At 42.4% G+C, this 13,646-nt stretch overlaps 1 protein-coding gene and 1 long non-coding RNA gene across 2 annotated transcripts; one reads left to right on the forward strand and one right to left on the reverse strand.

Moving 5' to 3' along the window:
* Window positions 1–6,994: 6,994 nt before the first annotated feature.
* LOC140352543 (uncharacterized) lies at window positions 6,995–7,672 on the forward strand. The gene is made up of 4 exons (XR_011925463.1): window positions 6,995–7,039; window positions 7,150–7,274; window positions 7,353–7,438; window positions 7,510–7,672. It is a non-coding gene; the product is annotated as an uncharacterized lncRNA (long non-coding RNA).
* Window positions 7,673–8,105: 433 nt separating this feature from the next.
* LOC140352494 (neuronal acetylcholine receptor subunit non-alpha-2-like) lies at window positions 8,106–12,316 on the reverse strand. Its single transcript, XM_072437747.1, has 6 exons — window positions 12,102–12,316; window positions 11,213–11,364; window positions 10,033–10,077; window positions 9,692–9,801; window positions 8,701–9,595; window positions 8,106–8,507 (listed from the first exon to the last, which is right to left on the reverse strand). The coding sequence occupies exons 1-6, from the start codon at window positions 12,163–12,165 to the stop codon at window positions 8,334–8,336; spliced, it is 1,440 nt and encodes a 479-aa protein (XP_072293848.1). The 5' UTR covers window positions 12,166–12,316; the 3' UTR covers window positions 8,106–8,333.
* Between the last annotated feature and the right edge of the window lie 1,330 nt (window positions 12,317–13,646).

Raw genomic sequence — 13,646 nt, forward strand, 5'->3', positions numbered from 1 at the left:
CATGGAGTAGAGACAGTCTCTCCAGGGTGTTGAGGAGCATCTGGGTCCACAGGTCATCAATGTGCCTGTCCCACTCCCCGCGGTGAAGTGGGAGAAGAAGAAGGAAAAGCAATGAACACATAGCAAGTGAAATGAAATATTAAATATTGTTCCAGCATAGTTGCTCCTAGGGCAGCGTAGCTGGGAAACTGGCTTGACCATACGCAATTTCAAAGTGGAATGTTTTAAGCCTGGTCTTAAATGAAAAGACTGTGTCGACCTCTTTAACATGGACCAGGAACTGATTCCATAACACATTTTAGAGACTCTTGGGACCACCTTTTGAGAGCATTTTGAGAGCATTTTGAGAGTGATATACTATAGCATTTTTTAGGTCGGATGGGGCCATGTCATTTATGGCTTTGTGAGTCAGGAGTAGGATTTTAAACCAGTGCATTATTTTCTGTGTTCTTGTGTGGGATCTCATCAGCAAGCGGCAGGACGTCTCGTAACAAATATTATAAAGATGGTTGATGTGCTGCTGTGTTGCTGCAAACGCAAACCTTCTCCGCAATCCTAAGTATAGCAGAAAAATAGGTCAGCATCCACCATAAGTTGTCCATCACTATCTGAAGGAATAAGAACTTTAGTTGTGAAAAATCTTGTTGCATATTTCAACTTTTTACCCTGTGGATGGAACTGTCAGGAAGCAGGCCCCCAAAATAGTCAAAGCCAAGCTCGTTTCTAAACTACTCAAATTATAAATAATTAATAACAAATATGATGGCAATGATCAGCGGCGCCTGCACCACATCGCCAACCCACAACACAAGAGGAGGGGTGGCCTACACCTACTGTCGAATGCATGGTGCTATCGAGCCTTCTCTCCTTTGCTTTATATGGCCATTATTGTGTACTGAAAATATCTATATTTTTGAAAGACCGAAATGCTTAAAAGAAATTTTATAACTTTTAATGCCCCACTCCTCAAGATGTTTTTCAACACGCCCAATGAGGACTTTGTAAACTATGACGTATAAAATGTAAATTTCAGAGATTTGGCAATTTTCCCATTGGAATAACATGGGAGGTTTCTGTTGTCACTACGGCTATGCCGTAAGGAATATGACATAGCTCCTGTTGACTTTTTTATTTGGAGGCCAAAATTGAATTTTGTGCCAAATTTAATAACATTTTGAAAACCTTTTTTTTCTCCTCATACAAAATTTAATTTACTAATAATCACTTCAGATTGATACAATATGACAAACATTTTGTTGGGCAGACGTCATTGCCATATCATATTTTTTACTTCCCTTGTCACTATCTACCTCATGATTTTACGATCAGATTTTTTTTTTTTTTTGCCATTTCCTACTTGCAATTATTTTTTTGTACATTGGGGGGCGCTGACGCATCTTTTTTCCATCCATCCAACCATTTTCTGTCGCTTTATCCGGGGCCGGGTCGCGGGGGCAGCAGTCTGAGCAGGGACTCCCAGACTTCCTCCTCCCCAGACACTTCCTCCAACTCCTCCGGGGGGATCCCGAGGCGTTCCCAGGCCAGGCGAGAGACATAGTCTCTCCAGCGTGTCCTGGGTCTTCCCCGGGGCCTCTTCCCGGTGGGACATGCTTGAAACACCTCCCGAGGGAGGTGCCCAGGAGGCATCTGGAACAGATGCCCGAGCCACCTCAGCTGGCTCTTCTCGACGTGGAGGAGCAGCGGCTCTACTCCGAGCTCCTCACCTAAGGGAGCGCCCAGCCACACGGCGGAGGAAACTCATTTCAACCGCTTGTATCCGCGATCTAGTTCTTTCGGTCACTACCCAAAGCTCATGACCATAGGTGAGGGTAGGAACGTAGACCGACCGGTAAATAGAGAGCTTTGCCTTTCGGCTCAGCTCCCTCTTTACCACAACGGTCCGATGCAGCGACTGCATCACTGCAGCCGCTGCACCAATCCGCCTGTCGATCTCACGCTCCATCCTTCCTTCACTCGTGAACAAGACCCCGAGATACTTGAACTCCTCCACTTGGGGCAAGGACTTCCCCCCCACCTGGAGAGGGCAAGCCACCTTTTTCCGGTCGAGAACCATGGCCTCTGATTTGGAGGTGCTGATTCTCATCCCAGCCGCTTCACACTCGGCTGCAAACCGTCCCAGTGCATGTTGCAGGTCCGGGTTTGATGGAGCCATCAGGACAACATCGTCTGCAAACAGCAGAGATGAGATCCTGTGGTCCCCAAACCGGACACCCTCCGACCCCTGACTGCGCCTAGAAATTCTGTCCATAAAAATTATGAACAGAACCGGTGACAAAGGGCAGCCCTGGCGGAGTCCAACATGCACTGGGAACAGGTCTGACTTACTGCCGGCAATGCGAACAGAGCTCCTGCTCCGGTCATACAGGAACCGAACAGCCCTGAGCAAAGGGCCCCGGACCCCGTACTCCCGGAGCACCCCCCAAAGGACACCCCGAGGGACACGGTCGAAAGCCTTCTCCAGATCCACAAAGCACATGTGGACTGGTTGGGCAAACTCCCATGAACCCTCGAGCACCCAATGGAGGGTATAGAGCTGGTCCAGTGTTCCACGACCGGGACGAAAACCACTGCTCCTCCTGAATACGAGGTTCGACTATCGGTCGGATTCTCCTCCAGTACCTTGGAATAGACGTAAACGGTGTTGGTGAGGCACTGCTTCCCCCTCCTGAGGCGCCGGACGGTTTGCCATAATTTCTTTGGTGCCGACCTCCTCCTCTGCGACAGCACGAGCCGCGGCTCGCTTGGCCTGCCGATACCTGTAGATGACCTCCGGAGACCCACAGGCCAGAGTGGCCTGATAGGCCTCCTTCTTCAGTCTGACGGCATCCCTCACTTCCGGTGTCCACCACCGGGTTCGGGGGTTGCCACCACGACAGGCACCGGAGACCTTGCGACCACAGCTCCGAGCAGCCGCATCAACAATGGAGGCGGAGAACATGGTCCACTCGGACTCAATGTCCCCAACCTCCCCCGGGACATGGGAGAAGCTCTCCTGGAGGTGCGAGCTGAATACCCTACTGACAGAGGGCTCCACAAGACGTTCCCAACAGACCCTCACAATGCGCTTGGGTCTGCCAAGTCCGTCCGGCTTCCTCCTCCGCCAGCGGATCCAACTCACCACCAGGTGGTGATCGGTTGACAACTCTGCCCCTCTCTTCACCCGAGTGTCCAAGACACGCGGCCGGAGGTCTGATGACACGACAACAAAGTCGATCATTGACCTCCGGCCTAGGGTGTCCTGGTGCCATGTGCACTGATGGACACCCTTGTGCTTGAACATGGTGTTCGTTATGGACAATCCGTGGCTAGCACACAAGTCCAATAACTGAACACCACTCGGGTTCAGATCGGGGAAGCCGTTCTTCCCGATCACCCCTCCCCAGGTGTCACTGTCATTGACCACGTGGGCGTTGAAGTCCCCCAGTAGAACAACGGAGTCCCCGGTCGGTGCACTGTCCAGTACTCCTCCCAAGGACTCCAAGAAGGCCGGGTACTCTGCACTGCTGTTCGGCCCGTAGGCCGCCACAACAGTGAGAGACCTGTCCCCCACCCGAAGGCAGAGGGACGCGACCCTCTCGTTCACTGGGGTAAACTCCAACACGTGGCGGCTGAGCTGAGGGGCTCTAAGCAAGCCCACACCAGCCCGCCGCCTCTTCTCGCGGGCAACACCAGAGAAGTGGAGCGTCCAGCCCCTCTCGAGGAGATGGGTTCCAGAGCCCAAACTGTGCGTGGAGGTGAGGCCGACTATATCTAGTCGGTATCGCTCAACCTCCCGCACAAGCTCAGACTCTTTCCCCCCCAGCGAGGTGACATTCCATGTCCCCAGAGTTAGTCTCTGTGTCTGGAGATCTGGTCGCCGAGGCCCCTGCCGTCGACTGCCGCCCAGATCTCTCTGCACCGGCCCCTTATGGATCGTAGATTTACGTACGCTTTAAATACATCAGCAAATTCTCCTGACTTTTTGTCAATGTTAACTTAGTGAAAAATAGGGGGATTGGTCCTGAGAAGAAAGAAAGATAGGAGAAAGAAGAAGAATATTCCGATATAATGTTTCAGATTTTTAAAATATCATAAACCATTCAGTCATAGTGGGGGTCGCTGGTTATTTTTGTGTTTGTGTTATTGGCCCTCAATGCAATAATAATTGATTTTGAAAATGTATGGAGAACGCATTAGTGAGTGACTTGTTGCAAACGAGCACATTCCATGGGGATGACGACCGCAATTTAGTGCACACAAATTAGTATACATTAATTGGGATTTGTGGGTTTGGAGATGTTAATCGCCAACGGGCGCCTCAACCTCTACTCCACCAATAAACACGCCCCACTCTCTAACCACACCTCTAATTACCCAGAAGCCCTATTTATAAGGCCTATTCACAGCATATCTTGTTTATGTTACTGTAAGTGTAAATGTATAAGGGCATTATTTGTATTGCTTTGGCCTTTGGGAGAATGACTAAAACATAAAACAAACTAAACTGATATGTACATCACTTTTAATATTTTAGTGGGCTGTCAGCTTTTAGACTTTATGGAGACGGCCTTTAAATTTTCATACGTGCCAGTCAGCAAAGATAAAATTGGTAACGATTAACACTTTAAGCACAAAATTTCTTTAGATGTGTCCTAAATGTTTGCAGTCTGAAAGTATTGTTTCTCCTCATTATTCAATGCTTCAATGTGTGTGTGTGTGTGTGTGTGTGTGTGTGTGTGTGTGTGCGTGTGTGTGCGTGTGTGCGTGTGTGTGTGCGTGTGTGCGTGTGTGCATGCGTGTGTGTGTGTGATAGAATGAGGTCAGATGAGTTTAGAGTTAGTTTGAGTCTCCTTTGATCTGCAGATTCACAGTGATGTGAGCAGGAAATCTGGACTCTCTAAGTATCGGTTTATTTTGAACTGTTTAGTTAGAACTGTCAGTGTGGCAGAAACATTATTTTCAGGCTTTTTTTTGTTAATGCCTGAAAGTATTAAGTTAAAACAAGAACATGTTATAAGAAGTTTGTTTCACGCTTTAACAACTTTATTTTCACGTTATAACAACTTAAGTTTTACGTTTTTGATAACCCTGCGACGAGTCTGGGGTGTTCCCTACCTAAGGCCCAAAGTCACTGGCATAGGCTTTGGGGCTTAGGCACAACCTCTAACAGGAACAAGCGGTAAAAGAATAAATTGATTAAAGTTTCACGTTTTAACAATATTATTTTCTCCTTTGATTATTATTTTCAGATTCTATATTTTCACATCATAATGGTTAAGTTTCTCATTTTAATTACTTTATTTTCATGTTTTAACAAGTTAAGTTTCACGTTTATATGGCTTTATTTGATCGTTTAATACATTCATATTCAAGTTATAATGAGTTAAGTTTGAATAGAATAGCCTACACAAGAATTAAACGAGAAACTTAACTTGTTACAATGTGAAAATTAAGTTGTTAAACAAGAAAATAAAGCCATATAAATATGAAACTTAACTTGTCACAACAAGTTGTTAAAATGTGAAACTTAAGTTGCTATGATACTAAATATTTTTTCATTGTCATGAAAAAGACTGAAAATAATGATTACTGCCACACTGATGGTTTAGACTTCAGGCAGTTTATTGAAACAAAAATGTTCACAAATGACATGTCAGTCAGTCAGTGCAGTTAAAACAAAACAAACGTTTAAAACATACCAGTTTGGTTTGTTTTTGTTCAAGCATAATGGACTTGATGAAATGAAAGCTCTGGTATTGTCCTGTGCAGTGGGTCATTTGGCTCTGTTACACTGCAGGTGACAGCTCTGTTTATTATGGGTTGTGGCTCTGTAGCAGCAGCTCACACCTCTCACACTGTGTAGAAGGGGAAAGGCAATAAAGATGATAAGATAACCTTTCTTTGTCCCACAATGGGGAAATGTCAGCGTTTCAACACAGATTAGGTACAGAAACAGATTAGGCACAGAAGTAAATAACCAAAAACAGATAACTTAAAAAAATATATATATTAAAAAAAAAAACACTCTTATGAATAATAAACTTATTCATCTGATTTATTTTTTTATATCATTGGCATTGTATTCCACTTCTTGCAAAACTCCATTGAAGGACTAATAAAGGTTCTCATATCTCTCTTATCTACTGAGTGATGAGATGCTGTATGTCTCGGTCATCTGTGTTTTTAAATATTACATTAAAAAGCTGGTTTGAATGAGGCATCTCTGCTCTTACTTGAAAGGATGATGGGCCTAACGCAGCACCTTAACAAGCTTCAAAGCCCAAATTGAGACTCTGGGGACCAGCTTTGATTTCTAAAGATAAAGTAACTCTTCAAAACATCCTTCATTAATGCCTGTGTAATGTCCCCTGAGACAGGATGAAGATAGGCCATAGCACTTTTAGCATATTTACAACAATAAGATTTGTTTCATACAGAAACCCTCTTGTGCTGCTGGCATTCTGGAGCAGCACCACCTGGTGGAATAATGTTGTAGTGCTGCTTGTGGTCGAGTGGATAGCACTTATGCCTGCTGGGTGGGGCAAAAAAAGTGTTTTAAGTAAAAAATTATAAACATATAAACAACTTAGGTGACAACGTAAGCATGATAGAAGTATAAAACATAAAGAAATGTCGGCTATGTTCGAAGAGGTGAACAGGAAATATTGAGGCTGCAGATCTGACACAATGTAGTCTCTGTGCTGACTTGGTGTTTGCTGAACATATTCTTGGATGGTTCCTCTGGGCTATCCAGGCTCCACATGCCTGACTCCATTCACCCTTTACTGATGGAATAGCTCCTGAAAGAGAGTCTTGTTCAGTTCATTTCGAGCAGTGAGTTTGTGCTGTGGAAACACTCCTGTAAAGGTAAACACTGCAGGTAAACGTTAATGTTTTTTACTTGAAAATGGTGTAGATTTTAATCAATTATTTGATTTTATGTGATGACTGTAGTGTTTTGGGTAAAATGTTATTGTTGTGATGTATTTCTTTCCAGGCATGAGTTTGAAGATTTTGATCCTTTTGGTTATTTTGGGAGGTATGTTTACTGTATTTGGATTAATTCAGCTTTTATATTTTGCTTAAACAGTTTAGTTCTAGAATTAGATTAGATATTTATTATTATATTGTGTTTATATTTTGCCCAAGGAGTTTTGTCAGCACCTTTTGCTTAGGAAAATGAAGCCAAGAAATTTATCCGTCGGAGAAGACAGGCAGGTTACTGGGATCCGAATCATTCTCAAAACATATGGGGATACACCATTCAGGAACATGTGTGTGCTACTTAACTAAAACACAAAAGGTTTGTTTCAATTGACGCAAAGGCAAACTGTTCTGTTGTCTGTTTACAGGCCAATGAGTACTGGACAGCACTTCGCACTAATGCACAATACTACATGGACATGGGACATCTGATGTTTGACCGTTCTGTGGCTGAGTAAGGGTGCAGGTAACCATAAAGACTGATTATTTATTTGATGGTCATTATTTGTGTTGTATGTTGTATAGTGAAAACAACCGTCTGTACATGGAGATGCTGCACAATGCCAGAGCTCACTTGGACAGTCAGACTGGGAGACAGGGATAAGACACTCGCTTCATCACTGCCCCCGCAGTGCAGTGCTTCTACAACTGTTTACTGCTGAATATCTCCTAAGCCAGATAGCATACTTTATATTGTATGGAATATAATTTTAAACCTTTGGAATTTCGATTTAGTTTGCCTATATTGTGTTTGATAAAGTAGATATAAAAAATCTGTAAGGTGGAGAGAATATTTTATGTAAAATGAATAAATTTATCTTGTAGGCTCATTTCCATCTGTTGTCCCACATTCACTCCCATTCTTACACCAGTGTGACAAGGTGGGTGAAGTGTCTTTCCAAAGACAGAACAACAGTATACTGCCCCCCTGTGGCACCTGGTATTCCAGTGGTGTAACCAGGCCTATCTATGTCTGCTTATCTTCTGAGATCTGAAGAGGTTTAGCCATGTTGGTTTGTGATACATAAAATCCTATTACACTAAGACTGCAATACAAAGGTTTCACCACTAGATGGTGGGCTTGATTAACCAAGTTGTGACAAGAAAAACTGCTTATCATATTGACAAAGGAACTTTAATAGAGACCATTACATGTACAGGGTCAATGTAGAAACTGTTATAAACTTGCAAAAAAGCAAATGAATCCTGAACAATTAAAAACATTTGTGATTTTCACTTAGTTACAAAACAGAAACTGAAAATGTCTGTAGTTCTTCGGTGGCAGTCTCCTGTTTGGTGCAGACATATAGTACCTGTAGTATCTTGTGGAAATGGCAAGGGCCCTGTAGTTAGTGTGGAGTAGTGGAGGAAGACTCTTCACTGGCAGCTTGAGGAGGGACTTTCATGAACATCCGCAGAGCTGGAGTGAAGATGAAGATTGTGCCCAGAACTGCTACAGAAAGGAAAGCCCATAGGAGGATACGGTCTAAAACCTGGGCCACAAACTTCCAGTCTTGTACCACCTGGAATCAGAGTTAAAAGAAGAATTGGAAATTATGATGTTAACTTAATGTTCTAAGTCTATTTAAGGTAGGCCACAACAAAGAGTACAGTACAGTAATCAGTAATTTTCCATGAACTACATTTAAAAAGATGTCTTTGAGAGAAATCGGTATTATCTGCTTTCTAAAGTAGAGATATTAAAACAAAGACTACCTCTCGAATGAAGTGCTCTTTGCGGATGTGTCTGCTGATATAGCGCACAGAGTGAATAGCTTTCTCCAACATGTTGGACCAGGGCTCTTCCTCCTTCCCATCTGAAGTAGTTGCCCTTTGACCTCCTGCCCTCCGGCCAGACCGGGGCTTCAGCTCTGGGCTCTCAGGGGCCAGCTCTGGGTAATGGTAACGGTCAGTGTGGCCACGCATACAAAGCATGCTGGGAAGTTTTTGGAGGAAAAGAGTGCGAACCCAGGGCGACATGGGGTGATATGTGGCAGAAGAGCGGTGGTGGACATTTATGACGAAAACAGTGACTATGATGGAAAGTGTGACAAATATCATAATGAAAAGAAGGTATTCTCCAATCAGAGGAATGACTTTGGAGGAAGATGGAATGATTTCTTCAATAACGAGAAGAAACACAGTGAGAGACACAAGCACAGAGGTGGAGAGTGACAGTTTCTCTCCTTCATCTGATGGAAGATAAAACACCAGAACTGTGAGGAAAGACAGGCCCAAACATGGGATGATCAGGAAAAGTGTATAGAACAGCGGCAGCCTCTTCAGGATAAAAGAAAATGTAATAAATGGAAATGAATACAAGCCATCTTTTCTATTGCCTTTGGCTCCTGTGGCACTGAGAATCTGCCATTCCCCATTGTCAAAGAAGTCTTTTTGATCAACCTGGTGGTCCATCAGAACCAGGTCCACCATGTGCCCATCGTAAGTCCACGAGCCAAACTTCATAGTGCAGTTCTGACGGTCAAAGGGGAAGAAGGTGACGTCCATCGTGCAAGCAGATTTGTAGCTCGCGGGAGGAGTCCAGGTGATGGCACCGTTGTACTTTACAATGGCTTTAGTCATAAGTGAGCCCTCAAAACGCCCATCAGCACTACAGACAGCAGACAGCACAAATAAAAACATTTGCAATGAGCTATATAGACATTATATTCACAGTAATAAAATGTATTATTCGGAGAGGGCTTACTTTTCATACAGAACGATGTCAGGTAACCAAATATTTTCAGAAGGAACTCTGATGGAGGTTATTCCTCCATAATTTTCTGGATTCCATCTGAGCTTGTAGTCATACCATTCCTGAACAAAAATAAAGGTATCATTTGTGCATTCTGCATGCTTTTATAGATGATTCTTTTGCTATGGCCTTTCAGTGATAGTCGACTGACTTGGCTTAGAAGAACACAGTTATGTGATAGGCATCTTTTTGTAAGTCACTGTACTGTCTGTATCCGTTCGAATGACAGCCATTTACTGATAAATAATGACACATTTTTCTGTCTCTGATTCTGTCAGTACTTCTGGTCTTACCTCCCACAGCCAAACATTTGTTGTCATTAGCTGGTTCTTTTCATCCTGAAAGAAATCAAGAGAGGGTAAATATTTAAAATAGAACATTTTAAAAATACAATTTTACATATGACTAAAGTGTTTCTCCACAATCACAATACAGCAGGAAGAATAGTTCACTGTATTCTGATCAAACCTATATTTTTTCTCATGTATGTATTTCACATGTAGATAATCTTATTACATCCATAAAGCTTAATGAAGAACATACACTAATTAGCGCCCTAATAATAGTAACGAGTATGTCTTGGACATGTAGAGCATGTGTAGTGGCTTGGTTAATATATAACACAAACATAAGCCTTAAGTAACGCATAAATGTTGTATTTAATATATACACATTTTTAGATGTTCTGCAACTTAAACAGGGAAAATAACACAAACTTGTGCAATGGACAGTGCAATGGACCACTATAAATGCTGAAAATGCGTTTAAAGGGACCATAATAGAAAAATGATGAACACTTGACCGGAGGCTTGCTTAAGATTCATAGAAATGATTTGGCGCAAAATATTGAAAAGGGGAAATTGGACAAAGTGACAGTGGACTCAGATACTTGATGAGTGCAGGTGGACAGAGAGTGCTTAAGCTGCTCTGGGCAGCCAGTCTGCGCCTCAGCTGTCAGACTCATCCGGGTGTTTTGGCAATCATAAAGACCAGAGGTGCATCATAATCTAATTTTGAACCATGCAGCGGCCCAGGAAGACTCAAGGGAAAGCAAATATAAGCCTCTCTGAAGCCTCTTTTCCCTTTCCCAGAATCTACTCAAAAAAGCATTACAGTCCGTTGTGTGCATGTGCAAGCTGACAGCATGAAGACTTAACTGAGGATAAATATTTCAAACCAAAAAAGGGACTTCTTCCATTAGTATTCTCTATTTTTTCACCTCCATCCACCAAAGCTATGAGCCAATCAAAAAGGCTGCTGTAATATTAAATAGACACTACTCTGAGGAGAGCTGCAAAGAGAACGCTATTTCAGGACCATGGAAAGCTCCTCACAGTGACCTGCCCATGCACTGAATGGGTTTGTATTGTGGCCATAACACATATTATGTGAATAAACACTTGACATATGGTTGGCTAAACAGAATTAAACAAATCAACTGTGGGAATGTATATGTGTGAGAATCAACCTTACCACATCCACTAGCTGGGAGATTTTGAGTCCAAACCGCACTTTCACTGTGTCATTGGCTCGTTGAATGGGTCGGACCCACCGTTGGTATCCTTGGAACAGGTTTTTTAAAAGAGCATCTTCCATTTCAGCCAAAGACACAAATTCATTCTTAGCTGTAAAAATATGAAATAGTGTTGTCAATATTGTTTGTTTTGTTTGTTTCCAACAGTTTACCACAATCATGTAAATGCATGCCACATTATCTTAATATTTCATGTTCATGTGGCAACCTTGCTTTCATTAGTTAGATCAATAGAAAAAAAAACTAAGTAAACAAATACTTGTGCTTTTGTCACCCATACCGCTAATTTATTTATTTCAAGGTTACCAAGAAAGAAAATATCAGCACAATTGTAAACAAATGAGATCGGAGGGTGAGTTGAATGGAGGTTTACACGGCACTTGAATTAGATTAGTCTACATTAATGTTTGTTTTAACTTAATATATAAAACTTATGGTCATAGCTTTAATATTAACAACAACAAAAAGTTGGGGTTGTCTGTGCCATTAAAGTGCAATGTGATTGAGACACAGCAGAGAGACAGCTGGGACAGCTCAACTAAACATCATGTCTATCATACTGATATTAACCAGAGGAGACAGACTTTGATGGAGGGAGTCGAATAAACAAAAGGACATTACTTAGGACACACTTACGACATAGGATATTACATTACTACGACATTACCATTATGTAGTATAAGTAATTGTAGGTGTAAATAGAGCCTGGAGCAATTTTTTTTTTTTTGCCATAACCACCCTAAATGGCCAATAGAACTATACCTAAGGTAAAGATGCAACTGCGAGAGAGACATTGCTTCATTATTGTGCCAAAACAAGTTCCCTTACCTGGAATTGCAGCACGGCACACGCAGCAGGACAGAGACAGCAGCAGGACGGAGCTGAACTTCATGATGCCCTGGTCCGGACCGTGAGGCACCGCTCGTTAACAACAGATCAGATCAAACTGAAGCAGCAGAGGGTGTCAGTGTCCAGAGTAAGCGGGAAACCGAGCCCCTGAAGCTGCTGAGGAGCGCGCAGAGCCTCGCTGTGGAAGCACGTGCCGGTCCTGCTCCTCGGCTCAGCGCGGGGCGTCACGGGGAGAGGTGGTCGCGGTGGGAGGAGGGAGAGCCCGGGTGGGGCCAGCATTAACTTCGAAAGCTTCAATAGAAATAATGTTAACACAATTTTATGAAAACTGCATCGGACCTTTAAAGATATATTGTTTTTTTAGTGGCGGTAACCTATTTTTGATTGTAAACAGGTCTATGGATTGTCTTTCTAAAGGGGCAAAGTGCAGAGATTAGTGCTTTGAGGCTCAGATTTCTTTGCAAAGTACTTTGTTACATTTAAGGTCAAAGACACACATGCTATGAGATCATTTGTAATTGTAAACTTGGCATCGGGCGTCACCGTGGCTATACTTAACGGCCCATAGAGGGGGATAATGAGCAAAGTACAATTTCATTCGAGTTTTAATCTCGCTGAGCAGAGCTGGCTATTTTGGAGTTCTTGTTTGGTGTTTCATAGTTTTTCTACATGTTGCATCTACTATGAAAAGATATATGATCTGATTCACTAAATATAGGAGAAGATCATTTTCTTTATCTTCATCACAAATCATCTCAGACAGCACATTTATTCAACCTTTTTCTTTGTGTTTTTTTGGATTCGATTATATTTCCAAGCATACAAGCATAAATTGAGGGTTGCATCCATTCAAGATGAAGTGCAAGTTGTAAAGTATTAAATAATAAACTAAAACACAGCAAAAATGAAATTCATAAATGACTGCTCTCTGAAGTGATGAACAGGAAGCTCTAGTGTAAATGAAAGGACAGAAATTAGGAGATGAACTTTGATGGATATGGACAGTTTGTGTCCAAGCCAACGCAGGAACACATTTGAGGAGGCCATGTGTGCTGAGAAATTCTTGTGCAAATACCAGCTGTCAAATAAGATTATCCCTTCAGATAAAAAAATATGCAACATACACATTCAGCAAAACAAGGTGTTGCTGGCTTATATTCAGGTTTCCTGGTCTGTTCAGCAGTTTCATAATGAAGAACCTTTTTTGGGGGGGGAGGCTGCTCAGTATTTGACATTAAGAGGATTTTCAAGTTAGTCATATCCATAATTTGTTACATAACTTTGTATTGTGTCAAAACTGCTTAGCCATGTACATTTTAGAGTGCAGTTCCTGTCCCAAATCATTTCTCTTTCCACAGTTAGTACTTAAATATTTCTAGTAACAAGTGAAATTGTTGACAGTGAGTTTGAAGATTATTTCGACTAACTGGGGCACATTCTTAAAAAATAATAATAATAATAATTTTAAAAAACATAACATTGCAGTGAAATCGTGAATATTTTTGTTGAACTAAGACTTTTATT

Source organism: Eucyclogobius newberryi, unplaced genomic scaffold (assembly GCF_026437365.1).
Source record: "Eucyclogobius newberryi isolate DKJ021-1_F unplaced genomic scaffold, fEucNew1.0.hap1 SCAF_11, whole genome shotgun sequence".
NCBI lineage: Eukaryota > Metazoa > Chordata > Actinopteri > Gobiiformes > Gobiidae > Eucyclogobius > Eucyclogobius newberryi.